Source organism: Monodon monoceros, unplaced genomic scaffold (genome assembly GCF_005190385.1).
Source record: "Monodon monoceros isolate NGI ecotype Baffin Bay Population unplaced genomic scaffold, NGI_Narwhal_1 Super_Scaffold_14, whole genome shotgun sequence".
In the NCBI taxonomy this organism is placed as follows: domain Eukaryota; kingdom Metazoa; phylum Chordata; class Mammalia; order Artiodactyla; family Monodontidae; genus Monodon; species Monodon monoceros.
The window spans coordinates 61575161-61590860 of record NW_021703770.1 but is presented as its reverse complement, the minus strand read 5'-3'; the positions used below and the strand labels follow the sequence as shown (position 1 = coordinate 61590860).

The 15700-nt window shown below is 43.6% G+C and overlaps 1 protein-coding gene across 13 annotated transcripts in view; it reads right to left on the bottom strand.

The window, feature by feature from the left end:
• NCOA2 (nuclear receptor coactivator 2) overlaps positions 1–15700 on the bottom strand; it is a 272180-nt gene that overhangs the window by 42991 nt on the left and 213489 nt on the right. For 12 of the 13 annotated variants that reach the window (XR_003793512.1, XM_029222591.1, XM_029222582.1 and 9 more), the window contains 6 exons: positions 13678–13855; positions 10885–11073; positions 8432–8533; positions 7996–8139; positions 4174–4321; positions 1067–2336 (listed from right to left, as the gene is read on the bottom strand). Coding sequence is in view for 12 of the 13 variants with exons in the window: in XM_029222591.1 (XP_029078424.1) it covers positions 1067–2336; positions 4174–4321; positions 7996–8139; positions 8432–8533; positions 10885–11073; positions 13678–13855 (2031 nt within the window). In the remaining variant the exon portion in view is untranslated. Of the gene's footprint in view, positions 1–1066; positions 2337–4173; positions 4322–7995; positions 8140–8431; positions 8534–9910; positions 10772–10884; positions 11074–13677; positions 13856–15700 lie in introns of those variants that run through there. The other variant, XM_029222593.1, reaches the window with a different exon arrangement.

The following is a 15700-nucleotide window of genomic DNA, read 5'->3' as shown; positions in this document are numbered from 1 at the left end:
ATGAAGTCCTGGATCTTTACCCCACCGGTCGTTGATTCCCCAGAAAACCCTTTATGCCAAGTCATTATTGTCAGCAATAAATCATTTTTTTTTTAAATAGGAAAATTTTAAACAGTTTGCGTTTTCCCTCTGTGATGTCATTACCTCAGAGAGTCATCAAGAATGACTCTGAATATCACTTTAGCTATCCTTGATTTTCCCAGGAAATTAATTTTTCACGTAAGAACAACAGATAACGCAACCTATTATTTCAGTTTTGCACTTATATTTGATGGTTCCGCTCTACCAACATCAAGGCCAACTTTACCTCCCCTCTACTCTCCATTTCCCCTTAAATACTTTCTATGCCGATGGTCTAAGAAATTCTTTAGCGTTAAAGCAGAAGTCATGATTGAGAATAAAGAGAGGTAGAATGATCTTCACTGAGTCTGAAAACCAGTCAGACTCTGCTCTTAAAAAGGGAAAGGTGAGTAAAAAATAATTTAAGTCTGTCCTGACAAAGCCCACTTTTGAGGAGGTGATTATCTCCAATCTAGGTATGTTCTAATAACAGGGGTCAGCAAACCCCAGCTGGCCTGCGGGCTAAATCCTGCCCACCACCTGTTTTTGTATGGCCCATGCACTAAGAATGGACTTACATTTTCTAATAATTGAAAAAAAAAATCAAAAGAAGAGGATCCTGTGACACGCAAAAATTGTATAAAATTCAAATATCAGTTTGACTGAAACACAGCACGCTCGTTTGTTCCTGTGTAGTGTCTAGGGCTGTGTTTGCAAGCCAGGGGTGGAACTAAATAGCTGTGGCAGACAGTGTGAGGCCTGCAAAGCCTGAAATATCACCACTCGACCCTTTACAAGATAAAAGTCAGCTCTATAGCGACGTCACTCTTTGCTAGACAGAGTGTTTGGAACACGCGGCCTCAGTGAGAATTAACTCTGTTTCAAGGCAAGAACAAAGGAGAAGACTTATTTTTATCCAGTCACCTGAGGTCTCAGAAGGCCCCTGTGGAGAAATCCCTGATGGCTATGGATCAGTACACTTGGGGGGACACATGACAAACCTTACCTGGTCACTGGGCTCAAAGCTCATCTCCTCCTTCTCAGTTTTCATAGTGATTAATTTCGTGTTACTGGCAGGGTCTGTCTTACTGTCCAGTCGCTCCAGTTTGGGGGTGATTTCTGGTAAACCGATATCTTTAGTATCATCCTTATCGAGCAGGTAGCGAAGCAGTGCATTCTCTTTCTTCTTGGGGCTCACTGGCTCCTGCTTAACAGTCACCTCGGACCCAGGAGCTGTGCTGCTGGCCTCCTGGTTCAGCTCTTTGCCCGTGGCTTCCGCTGTCAGCTTCGCCAAGTCCACGGGGGAACTGCTGTCCTGCAGGAGTCTGTGCAAAATCTTATGCTTCTCCTTGAGCGAGGTTCCGTGCGTCGACCCAGAGCCAGGCAAGCTGCCTGTGGAGTCCTTGTTGGTGTCCGACAGAGCGCCAGGCAAGGGCGAAGGCTCCATCTGGTCGGATTTGGTGGTTAGCAGCTGCAGGAGTTTGGTCTGCCCCTTGCCGTCATGCAGTCTGCCCTGCCCGTCAGGCCTCTCGCCGCTCCCGGCCTGGGGCAGGCTGGCCTCGCTGGCATCCTTCTGCTCCCCCGGGTGGCAGCTGCTCTCTCCTGGCCCGGCTGGACCTTCCGAGGGCTCCCCGTAAAGTCCGAAACAGTCTTTGGAGTCTAAGCTTCCCATCTTGCTGAGCGGGGGAGGATTCATATTCACCGGGGAGTTTTGCAAGTTGCCCATTTTGAGGTCCGGTGAAGCCAGCGACGACCCCAGTGAGACCCCGTGCCCCTCGCTGAGGGCCTGCAGCGCGTTGAGGGAACTGTTGGTGTAGCTATGGCTATTTCCTGTGCTGCTGCAAACTCCCACGGGGGAATGCAAGCTTCCTGCGGGGGAAAACTGACTGGGGGGGATTCGAGGGCTTCCGGCCACCCCAGGGCTCATGCGATGCCTCGGTGAGAGCATGGAGCTGGGCTGTCCTGGATTCAGGCCCGGGCTGCTTTGTGAGGGGCTGTTCATTTTGAGTGCATAGTTACTACCCTGAGGAGTGGTTGCCTGCATGCTCGACACGTGGTTCATTCCCCCGGAACCACCAAACCTGCCCATGGGCATGCCCATTTGTTCCTTTGGGCCGTTCATGGGGAAATTTATATTGCTACTTAGGGTCATGTCCTGACCTGGGTTCCCACTGCACATGGCCTGATGGGCAGGGCTGCTAGAGCTAATTGGATTCAATGGCTTCCCCATCGCTTGTCCAGTCAGATCCGGATTCATTACACACACATTCTGCTCTCTGTAGGGTGAGGAAAGAAATATAAGATAAAGGGGAAGATACTGAGCAAGTTGTTACTAATTTTCGAAAATGAGGTCGCCTCATTTCTTTAAAAGAACGAACGACACGGAAGGAAAGGATAATACTTTGATGAAACAATCTGCAATTACGGGCAAGAATGAACACGCAGTGCTTTGGACCAAGAGGGATGTTTTTCAGTCCACTCATTAAGACGTCTGTGGTTCTACAGAGGAAGTTGTGTTTAAATTTGACTACTACCATACTGAAAGCACAGTTGCTAGTCAGGACATTAGCGGGCTTCCAATTACATAACATACCTTTCTCATTAAACGGTACGTTATCACGAATAACTGAGAGCTTGTACTGTCTGAAAGAAACGACCCAAACAAGTATAGCTGCCTTCAATTATCTGCCAGATTACAATTCCTAACAACAGACCCATCTGTGAGCCTGGAGCTTGATGTGTGCTACTTGGCTCAAGATGAAGAGTAAACTTAAGAGGGAAAAAAACTTGCCCCTAACTCTTCGAAACTCTGCAAGTTTTAGAGCCAATAAAGTTACCAAAACTGTTTATAGAATTAGATTACCTGTCTAACAGATCCCCCGCCTGGGTCCCCCTGGAAGGCAAAGCAACAGCCTCTCAGCCACACGGAAGGAGCTGCAGATCGTCCCGAGTCTGTGATCTCATTCCCCAACTCGCAGGCAACCCTACTCCGCTCCTGGTCTCAAAGCAGGTTTGCTGAGCTGGATGATTTTCCAAGCCCTATGAGCTTTAATTTACAGCTTGGCAGTCACTTGTGAGTTACCAAGCGTGTTCACAAATCCAAACAAAACAGGTTTCACAAATTGTCAAACACCAGCTTTCAGTTAGGGGGGTGAAATGTGGCACATCTGTAATCACTTTCAAATTGTTTCAGTTTGAGGTCAGATTTATTAACAGTTGGCAAACAGGGCTGCTTGATTTTTTTATTCGCAATAAGAAAATAATTGAGAAATGTAACAAAAGAGAACTCCAGAGCAACTTTAGATATCTGCTGATAGCACCTCATAAAGTTTTACGTAGCACACATGTAAATATTTACATAACTTGAAATACAATCATTTCTCTAAATTTGTGCTCTGAAACTATATGGTTATGACACTTACCTTAAAATCAACATTCAAGTTTCCTTTCTTTTATTTTTTATGGAAATGTTCACTACCCCTCAATTTAAAGTCTAATGTCAAAAAGTTAATTTAAACCTGAGAATAATAATCTAAAGTATTCCTTCTAAGTATATGCATATTTGAAAGTTTTAGATTTAAACACACAGGAGCAGAAGTCATTCTATATTCCTGCCCTGCATGTGTCACTGCTGGGAACTGATCAATTTTCTTCTCTGATGTAACAGGCAGTCAGTCATGTCAGAGCAAAGTGAGTGCTAGTCTATGTCCTTCCAGCTGGGTGTTAAGATTCACTAGTACTGGGAATTCCCTGGCAGTCCAGTGGTTAGGACTCTACGGTCTCACTGCCGAGGGCCCAGGTTCGATCCCTGGTTGGGGAACTAAGATCCCACAAGCCACGTGGCACGGCCTAAATAAAATAAAGTAAAATAAAATTCACTAATATTAAGGCTAAAATTCAAAGTGTAGCCCTACTTTGAATTTCAGTATCGGGAGTTGTCTTTTAGCCAACAGTTAATAACAATTTAATTTTAACTTAATTTATATTTTACATGCCTGGGCTTGGTCAACAGAAATGTCTACCAAACCTGACAAGCTCTGGGATGACTTCCTGCTTTTGGAACCTTTCCTCCTGACTTGGGAAGGGCAGGTGGTGTCTCAGAACAAGGCTTACCTGTGCAGCATATGTAAAGATATCACAAGCTGAGGTTCGTTAGTAGTCTGAGAACGGATGAGCTTGCTCTTCGTTTGTGCAGCCACGAGAGTGCCGTCGGACAAGGAAAAACGATAGATCTGACTGAATGCCAATCCCTGTCTCAGCACTGCAGGCAAGCAAGGAAGCAGAACGCACATTTAGAAACAAAATCAGAAGGTGAGGGCCGGACAAGACATAATAACAGTAATAAACTTCGGTAAGTGTATTATTTTCCTACCAGCAGGTTAAACAGAGTTGTAAGTAATATTTCATGACATTTGAACATTATACATTTTTAAAAGCACGTTTATCTTTCATTCAAAGTACCGATAAATTCAATATACTGTTTTTTTCCCCCCCCGCAAATGAAGCTTGGACCCTTAAACTACGTTCTTTTTAAAATCTTCAGTATCATGGCAAAACAGAGTGTAAACAACTTATTAGCTCAAAACAAGCTTTACAATGATTTGTCTAAAATGTCAGGAAACAATGCAATGCATAAACATGATACCTCTACAGGGTACAATTTGCCTTTAATTTCTCTTCAAACTAATACAGTAGTAAATGTTACAGTAAAACTTATGCCATTGAATATATTCTCCGAATATTCATCTTGAAGTTACGTACTGTTTACTCCATTATCTCACACTACTATTCCCCAATTCTGTTTCTCGGTGTGTAAGAAGTATTATTTCTGTGGTCAGGATAACAGAAAGTAAAAGATAAACAATCACAGGAATCTTTTCAGAGAAAAAAAGGCTAAATAGAAAACTGAAATAATAAAAGTACAAATCTTAGTGACATGGAATTGGTTTAATGTCTGGATAAAGAGTCAGGCGTTTCCATTTTCAAGACTAGAGCAGAAAATATAACACTAGGTTAAAATAATTTCCCTTAAAATTTCAGATTTATCTTTAAAACAACTGTATTTTAAAACTGTCAAATACTGCATATTAAAAAAGAACACTTCAATTCAGAAGAAAAGGAGCCATACAGTTTAGTTACCTTCTAAACCATTTTAAGAAGACTACCATTTTCTACCACATAATCCTCAGCACAAATTTTGCGGGCTGACTAAGTTAGTCCCAAAGCGGCCAAGCACATTCATCATTCCACAAAATTACCATGAGAGACAGAGAGAGAAAGAGAGACAGACAGACAGACAGACAGACAGACAGTCAGACAGAGGTAGGTGCTGACACACAATGTGGATTCAGATTTTTTGGTAAAATTTCACTTTGAGCAATTTCCCTGACGAACACCCCTGCAGTTCCAGGTATTTAGGGACATGCAGTATTTAGGTATTACTTTCTGCCACCAACTGCTGCATGATTACTCTGAAGTGGCAGTACTGGAAATGAATTACTGTACACACACGTACCTTGCTTTGTACACTAAGTATGCCACTAAAAGGTGGCATAAATACCATTTTTATAATAGGACCCATATTTCCGATGGCTTATAATTTCAGAATTTTATCCGACCTTGGCTGTGATCCCTCAAGATTTTCCATCTCCATTTGGTCTATATCAAACACCTCTGCTGAGTAGATTTGTGTCAGCAAGCCCCTGAATGCATTCAGGAAGCTCCTCCATGTAAACAAAGCCTTCCAGCAGACTTTTATTCAATGCAAACGATTACCTTCAGTCTGACTTATTTCACACATTTGGATGAAATGTATTTTATACACTGCGGCGTTTCCTTGCAGTGGGTCCCATCTGTTTAAACCTAGCATAGTGCCTAGTACATCTGGGTAAACCCTTTTCTAAGGAATCACGAAGCCACAGGATTAAATGTGGGGCATTGCTACTCAGGGCCCAAGGACACTGAACACGGCTGCTGATGGAGATTTCATATTCTTTGTTACTATTCTTTTTATTTTAAACCAGATCTAGTGAAATGGCAGGTTACTTATTGATTTCTGTCAAATGTAGCATCTTTATTTCCTCTTACTCTTTCCCACTTAACAGAAAAATGCTGGAAGACACAAATTGTTGGATTATGTGCTTATTTATTTCTAAGAAATAAGGATGAAGAAGATAAACAGGATGAATAAGATGAGGGAAAAATAATGGAATGGAGAGAGAGGTCATTTACCATGACTTGTACTTTTTCATAATCAATCTTAAAAGCATAAAGTGTAAACATACAAACACTCTTGGTAAATGCCAAGGTCATGGGTGCACGTTAAACGGAAGATGACCAACTAAAACTTGATTTTCAATAATGAGTTACAAATTTTTTCTGCAAAAATGCAGACGATTTGCCAAACTGAGTTATAAGGCACAGGGCCCCTGTCCCTCACAGGCAGCGTGGCCCCCATAGAATCCAGGCCCATAACCAAGTGCCCCTGCCAGGACATGCAGGGTCCACGAGAGGGGAGTCAGAAGACCAGAAGGAAAAAGTGTCTCTCCCTGGGCTTCCCTGGTGGCGCAGTGGCTGAGAGTCCGCCTGCCGATGCAGGGGACGCGGGTTCGTGCCCCGGTCCGGGAAGATCCCACATGCCGCGGAGCGGCTGGGCCCGTGAGCCATGGCCGCTGAGCCTGCGCGCGTCCGGAGCCTGTGCTCCGCAACGGGAGAGGCCACAACAGTGAGAGGCCCGCGTACTGGAAAAAAAAAAATAAAGTGTCTCCCTCCCCCATGGAGTCCTGCTAAAGAAAAGAATTTTTCTTTGTTCTCACCAACTTAACAAAAACCCAGAATGTACTTGAGAAAAAGTGATGCTATAGAAAGAACCATGGGAGCAGCGTGGTGGTGAAGTGATGGCCAGGACAGGCCTCAGATCCAGCTCTGGAGCTGACACTTAAAAAAAAAAAAAAAAAAATTATTTACTTATTTGGTTGCACTGGGTCTTAGTTGTGGCAGGTGGGCTGCTTAGTTGCGGCTCATGGGCTCCTTAGTTGCGGCACACGGGCTCCTTATTTGCAGCACACGGGCTCCTTAGTTGCGGCATGCAAACTCTTAGTTGCGGCACGCATGTGGGATCTAGTTCCCTGACCAGGGATCGAACCCGGGCCCCCTGCATTGGGAGTGCAGAGTCTTAACCACTGTGCCACCAGGGAAGTCCCAGGAGCTGACACTTTCTAATCGAAGGCTTCCGAGGCCATGTCACCTGTGTCAGCTCCCCACTGACAGCACAAGAGTCAAACGCCCACTTCCTAGGTGGGCTGTGGTGATCAAGGGGCTCACGGAAAGAGGAACAATGCCAGGCAAAGGGCAGGTGCTCAAGGAGGGCTGAGTCTTGGGTTCAGTTCCAGGTGTCCTATTAACTAACTGTGCGACCTCAGACAAGTCACTTCATCTCTTTCGAGAAACATCTGGGCGGTCTTCAGTGGTCGTCATCTGGAAGGAGGGCTTGGGATCCCACTGTCGCCTCTAACAGGAATTCACCTGCTCCTGCAAATTTCCTTTCATTCTTATTTCCACAGCGTCCTTACGATTCAGATGGTATTTCTTTCGCTATTAGAGGGGACCTCAGTACGTTGTTTTACACATCTAGAAGCCGTAGCATCAGAGACAATGATCTCTTTCCCTTTCCTTTCATCTGTCTTTGTGAGATCATCATGCCCAGTTCAATTTACTTCATCACACTCTTAGCCTTACAGGTTCTCCTACTCAATTTCCCTTCAGATGGCGACAATTCTGGGCAAGACGATGCCAAGTACGTATGAACCCAAAGAGTCACCAGATCCAGGTCCCCGGAGGTGGATTCAGGAATCACTGTTTCCGAGAGAGCTCTCATAAAAAAGCAGGAATTTAGCAAGATGAACTTCAAGAAAAGTACCATTTAGAGACGGTTACCTTCATGGTGATGCCTCTTAGCGTAAGACACAGACTCCCCTTCGTGCTGCGCGTGGAACTTCTGGATGCACCTCCTCACCAGGTCCTCCCAGCCCGGCTTCATGGCTGCCCGCATGGTGCTGGTGTCCAGGGACGTGATCTTGCCTAGTAAATAACAGCAAGCATTATACCTACGCACTGATCTATTCTTTATAGAAATAAGTACACCTTAAAAAGGTAAAAATTTGCTTATTTGGAATAGGTAGCACAAGTGCACGGACCAGAAGGGTAGACAGTGAAAAGAAGTGTCCCCCCCCCGCCCCCGTCTCCAGCTCCTCCACGCTTCTGCCCCAGCAGCAGCCACTACTACCAGCTTCTTCATCATTTTCTAGACCCGTTCCTTGCATTTACAAACATGGAGGTATTCTAGAAGGATTTCTTTGGCAAGAAAATTTACCTTGGAGATCTTGGCGAGTAGTGAAACTTTCTGATGAGGGAAGAACTGGTCTCTCCTTCATGGGGACTCTTCTGGCCACACAAATCAGGCAGGACTGCAAATCTTCAATCACATACATTGATGGTTATCGAATCAGGCTTTTTTAGTGTTTCAGACAAGATCAAATGCATTTCTGACAGCACAACCTTGTAGATCAATAAGGGAGAGAGCGACGAAACACTATGTACCTCCGCTCCTCCCCTGAAGTGGGAAGCAGCTGGGGGCGGATGGGCTCGGGGGGCTGAGGATAAACCGCTGAAGCCACACGACACACGTGATAAAAGCACATCCACCACACTAGAGTCCACCACCTGCAACCATGTCCCCAGTGGTGGAAAAGAATGGAAGCCTTTCTTATTAACTGGCTGATAGTAGCAGCCAGCTGAATGCATAAGGGAAGCACACAAATGATGAAAACTAAACGCTGATACTCTGTCAAGGGCCTGCTCCTTGAGCTCTAGGTTCACCAAGACACAGGAAAACTAGATATACCTGCTACCCAACCATGTCAACGCTCCTACAATGGCAATATGCAATTTAAAACGAAGTATACAAACAGCGTCTAGACTCAGATTCGGAGAACAAATCCTAGAAAACGCAGTGTGTGCCAAGTTCAGAGTCTGGGCCATGGCTAGGTTCTCACACAGCTCTAAGCATTTATTCCTTACCCCACTTCAACTGTTTTATGTATCTGTGTTCACTTCTGGAGAACAGGGAGGATGTGTTTTATCTTGTAACATGCAGAGCACACTGCAAGCCCTTTCAACTTCAAACATGCTGGGGAAAAGGTCGATTTAAAAAGTCTCTTCATATCTTATGCCGCTGATTTATGATTGTTCACCTTTAAATTCGGGAAAGAAGTTCTTTAAATATATCCAGTAATAGTGAGCATCACAAAAGTAAATGTAATCCTTGTCCTCAACATTAATAAAAGCTGAATTTTTGAGCACTTACTATGAGACAGACACCCTTCCAGCTGCTTTACAGGCTCCTGATTCATCTAATCCTCTTAACAACTCTGAGGCAGTTACTAGCTTTATCTCCATTTAACAGAGGAGAATCCAAAGCACGGAGTTTCAGTAACGTGCCCAACATCACACAAAACTTTGGGGAAGCCAGGATTTGAACGTGAGCGCACCATGCCTCAGAAACCCTACTCTTACGCTACACTGTGGAAACATTCGGAATCAGATTTTAAATGTATGAAGATGTTTAAATAAATATATGGCACAAAATTATAAGTCAGCTCAGCTGCAGAATACGTCTTTAGAATATTATCACAGATGGATGTGTTAGCAACACTTACTCTGTTGCATACAGGAGAATAAAATCGCTTGACATTCCGTATCTATGTAAAAATTTCATTTTGAAAACTATGTATCATCTGTGACAGCTCTATTAACTTCCTTTCCAACAACATTTAAATTAAAAATTACTTACATATTTTTTTAAAAGAGGATTAAATATCTAGTATTGAATGCCAACCATGGTTCAGGCATGTTCACTTAATCCTTATTACGCTGTGATACTGGAATTGTTGACTTCACTGGTTAAGGGAGTACACGGATGTTCAGAGGTCGAGAAGGCTGCCCAGAGTCAGAGCTGGCAAGCGGCTGATTTAGGGGCTGGCCTGCCTGATTACAAAGCCCACAGTGTTTCCACTGACTGATGGTTCTCGGCTCTTCCCCTTCTGCTACACACGCAGAACGCGCTCTTCAGCACTGTCCCATGTCACAGACAGTGACACTCAGCGGTGTGGAGTGGCTTGCTCGGAGGGCGTAGCGGGTGGACACTACACCAGCATCTCTTGAAAGGGAAGAGCCTATGAGCTTACAGTTTGGAACCCTTCTCCCAATCCCCACTCCCGTCTCCATCCTCTCCTATCCTGGACGCAGCATCCATAGACAAACCATATGAAATCCATTCATCCCTTGGAAGTATACGAAAGATGTTACTTGTACCATGTGTGTTTTTCTAGGGCGTGGCTCGGAGCTTGCTGTAGACATTCAGAGGGGCCTAGGATCCCCGAGAGGTTCAACACTAGTGGACGTGCGCCAGCAGGGTAGCTACTGGCCACATGGGGCTATTTAAATGAAAACTTAATAAAATAGACAATTTGGTCCCCAACTGCATTACTGATATTTCAAATGCTCAGTAGCCACATGTAACTAGTGGCGGCTGTGTTGGACGCTGAAGACACGTAACACTGCCATCATCACAGCAAATTCTACTGGATCGTGCTGTTTTAAAGAGCTCACAATTTTTGTGATAAATTCAATTATTAAGTAGGTGAAAAGAACAAAGAAACTGCCTCTACATTTTTCTTTGTGTGGCCTCTAATTTCAGATTATTAAGTGTGAAAGAAGTAGCACAGGAATACATGATGTAACATATCCCAGAGATGTGGCCCCTACCTTCTCCTTCTTCTTTGATGGACTTTGGTTGAGAGACAGCAAAGCACTGCATAGTTTCATATTTCTGATGTGCTTCCTGGTTTTCGTGACCTTCCTCTTCTGAATCAGGTAAAGGTTTTACCAGCATCCGACAATTGAAAGTATGGCTGTTCCGCCTGGGAGGTTCGCCAGACCAAGCTCCCCCGTTCACTGAGCAAAAGGCAAAAGCAACCCGACAGTGTAAAGAAACTAGCGTCAGACTGGCTTCTGCCTAATTATCAAAACGATGTAGGAAACATATGGTTATCTTACTTTCATATAGTGCTTATACTTTTCTAAGTAATTTCAAAATCTAAAGGGGAAAAATTATTGGGTTAATTCTTGGGAATTTCAAATGTCTTTTACACACTTCTTACTCTTCACCATGACTCTTCCCCTTCAAGTGCAGGCCCTGATTACTGACCAGCCCCCTCCTACCCATCTAACCAGATCTTTCATGTTGCCCAGCACAAGCCTCCCCACCATCACCTTCCATACGCAGTCCCACGTGGATATCTTTGCACCTGCTACCCTGTCTAAAAGGTCAGGCTGCCTCTATGTCTCCCATCCACATGTACTCCTGCTCTAAGGCTGAGATCCTTTAGGTACTTAACCAACTGCTCTAGGCATCCCACACTGCCTCTTCTTACTGACCTTTCTTTCCTAAAACTTAACTGAAATTTTACTGTATATTCTGTAACTTGGCTGTAGTTTTTTTTTTTTTTTTTTTTGCTTCATGCATATTTCTTCATAAGACGGAGATGATCTTGAGGATACACTGCTAATGTCATTTATTTCTTTTCAATGAAATACTACTTCACATGTCTTCTATTTTAGTATCAATACTTAGAAACATATATATTAATTCAAGGAAAAGATGAAAGAGAAGAAAGCCCTCTTTTTTTTGGGGGGGGGGGAGATGCATTAGAGAAATCAAAGAGAGAAATAAACTAATGACTGATTTTGAGAATTTAAGGGTGTTTACAGATCACCAGATCAGCTTCCTCATCTACAGGCGAGAAAACTGATGTGCAAAGAAACATTCAGCTTCTAGAAGAGCTGGGGTCGGAACCGACCCTACTTCTCACTTTGGTGCCCTTTTCTTTACTGTCGCTTGTGTTCTACCTAAAAGATATTAGGAAAAAAATAAAAATAAAAATCAAAGATATTAGGACCAGCAGGACGATGAAGGAGGGGAATCAGAAAAAAGAGCCAGTCATAAGACAAGCAAATGCACTCTCAAAAAGTCACTAGTTAGAAAACGCTTAAAAGGACACCTAGGTGAACACAACGCTAATCCCACAGGCACTGGGCTGTAGAGGCAGAAAGAAGGAAACAAACCCTAGAGAGAAAAAGGAAATATCAAGTGAAGTACAGGAGACTGTTTTACAAGGAGGAACCATAGCTAGCTTTATACAGACATTTGAGAAGTGTATTTTACCATCAGCATTCTTAAAAGCTTATTTACATAATGAAGACCACATAGAGTAATCAAAGAAAAAAGTTCTTATTAACTCAGGTTAATACGTAATTTGAAAGTATAAAAAAGTACAATATAAAGTAAGGCAAAGAGCTCTTTAGACAAGTGAAATAATAATATTGAACTAATAAGTATAGGTCTTCTGAGGAAGTCATAAAATTACTGAAGAGATTTGAAAATACTAGTTACTTGAAATAAGACATCCCATTTTCTTGTTCATTTACTAGAGAATATAATGGAAGGACCTCACACGAGTAGTCATAGACTTTGTATTACTGTTGCAGTCACTTTGAACAAAGGGTTGTGCTATTAAAGAAAAGCTAGCCACAATGAAATGTGAAAGGACCTTTTCCTGTTTACCGTGGTAACAATGAGACCAGCTAGCATAAACAGTTTTAAGAAAAGGAACAGAAATACTTGCTAACTCAGGACTTGGCCTTATTCTCTACTAAAATATGCACTTCTTTTTACCCATGAAGACATTCTCAGCATCATCAGCTAAAGTGAGAATATAAAGAAAGAGCCACCTAGTAAGTGGGAACAGCAACGCTCCAGAGCAGCCACTGGGGTGGGCCCATGCTGTGAATCACCTGCTTTAAAGCATGGCCCTTCGGAATCACGGACACTCTCGGATAGCATCTCCAGGTCGAGATGAGGAAGACAGGAAGGGGAAGCAGGGAGCGGTGTGGAGGGGCGGGGGGGGGGGGGGGGGGGGGGGCGCCTTGCCACCCGCAGAGCCACTGGGGAGTCTGTGAAGCCCCAGAGCCCATTTCGGGCTCCCAGGGTGGGAGCATTTGAACCTCCACACGCCACTTGTTCCTCATCATTTTATTTTTAGAATGTCGTATACACCCACATCATACCCTTCACCAGCAGGACTCAAAATAAACTGAATCTCAAGCTCCTCGTGACCTTCTGCGTCTTAGGCTGTCACGGAAGAAAAGGACAAAGCAGAGCCTACAGGCACTGGATTGGGCGGGAGGCAATCGGCAGCTTCTTAAAAAACAACCAAATAAATCCCATGAAAACAGTTGCCATGTGCCTACTCTCCATCCGCATTATTTTTACTTACTTGAAATATAGGGTCAAAACGATCATTCATTCAAGACCAGTATCTACAGATGTCCTTTTCTGCATGACCTCGAAGCTTACGCAGTTAATACAAGCACCCCTAAAAAATTACCCAGTTACTCTTATCCCCAGCGGACAGAATACAGTTCTGTTTTCTGCCCTCTAGCCAAGACACTGTGCATGTGGGCAGGGGCTGAGGAGAGACCCAGAAGACACTCATTTACCTATGGACTTTGGTAGCAGGTTTTTGACGAATTCAGTGTGGTCCCCAACATGCAGGATGCTATATACGCTTTTGTTCATCAGCTCTTCCTGGTTATACCTTAGGTACTGTGTCACATTCTCTGAAACAAACACAACGTTGCCTTCCAGGTTCACTACAAAGAAGAACCCATCAAGGGCCTAAGGGAAGAGGCACAAATTGTGTTAGAAAGGAGGCAGCATAAAATCACATCCGACTGCTAGGAAGGGAGTGGCCCCTTTAAGGGAGACATAATTCACATGTGGGGAGAAGAGTGATCTCTCTTGCTCCACTCCTATCATTCAGAAACAACTAATACATTTTCTCTTGCTGAAATGAGTCCATCTTAGTAAGTGGGAGAGAGCCTACATCAGGGTTTCTTGTCACAAACTAAATGACAAACACTCACTTTGTTAATTAATCAGGAGATAACTACTGCCACGTAAAAGTATACAGGCATTTATCTGCATTTTCCAAATGAGACTGATGTACTCCGTAGGGCCGAGAACTACTTTTCTGCTAGTGATCCAATACGGAGTCATTTTTTTGTACAGTTCCTCATGGAATACAATGGGAAGGAGAGGTCATTGATAATTTTCCCTCAGTTTAAGGATAAACGCCAAGGAAAAAAATCAAAATTTTACTACCTTTAAAGCTTCCAAGGCTTAAGCAAAAAGAATCGAAGGTGATCTGAGACCTTTTAAGGAACGCCAATCCTTTATTGTTTGGTGTAAATGGGGAAAGGGTCTGGGAGGTGTGTGTCTGATGTGACAAACTAGTCTTCCCAGGGACCTCAGGCTGAGACACAGCCGGCACTGCCCTGAGACTACACAGGGCCTTGAGGTTTAGGTTTCTAACAGTGAGGACTGGAAAGTTAACTAATCACGCCTGGCTCTATTACTTGTTCTCCAAGTTGTCAAGATGCAGGCTCCTAAATCACTCAGATAGCAGTAGCACTTTTCCTGTGATGGGTGCATAGCTCACTTTGCTGTCATTCCGAAACAGATTAGGGAAGGAGGTGAAGGGCCTAGGATCATTTCAGGAAATAAAGAGGATAATAATAGATACAGACGTGTTTACTGAGCCTTAAACACACAGGGTCGCTTTAATATTTACAATTCTGGAAGGAATGTTTTCCCTTTTCCAATTCACAGAGGAGGAAAAAAACTGAGACTCAAAGAGGATAAGGGATTCGCCCAAGCTCTTGCAACTAGTCAGCTGGGTTGCAAATCCAGGTGGATGTGACTCCAAAGCCCATGCTTTCAACTACCACTCAGCACAGTGTTCTCCAGTGTTTACCCAGCCCATCTTCCTATCATGGTCGCCTGGGTGATGCAAAGGCCAGGAGCTCAGTGAGTTTCTCTTGGTTCCTCCTCCTTTTTCTTTTTGATCCTCACTTGTCAGAGCTGTTTCATGGATCAGGGGAGTGATCAGGACCAGAAGAGGCTTGTTGCTGATCAGGCAGTGCTTGGACCAGGACCACGTGGACCACACAGTGCATGCCAGTTTCTTCATGCTGTGTATTTACTACTATTTTAACATGAATGTTACATGGGCACACCAGTATAACGAAGTGTATGAATGGGACATAAAGTGTTTACTTTTCCTCTAGTTTGTTTTTTCCTTAAGTTATTATTTAGCAGGCTCCTATTTTGTGAGCTTTCTTTGAATATATTCCATCTTTAATTCTATTTTCATGACAAAACTAAGCGCTCTCTCAAATTAGAACTGACCATAAGGCACCAATGAAAAGCTCTTAAAAATATATATTTAAAAAAAACACCATTTGGTTTTAAGTTTTTCTTAAATGTTCAGTCAGGTTTTCCCAATGGTATAAACAATATGCAGGGCAAAGCAAGACTATGTGTAAACAGCCTTCCACGATAGGTTGGCACCAACTGTTGGAAACCTTGTGTGTGTGTGCGTGTGTGAGCGTGTGTATGAACCGGTGTGTGTGTGTGTGTGTGTGTGTGTGTGTGTGTGTGTGTGTGTGTGTGTGTGTGTGT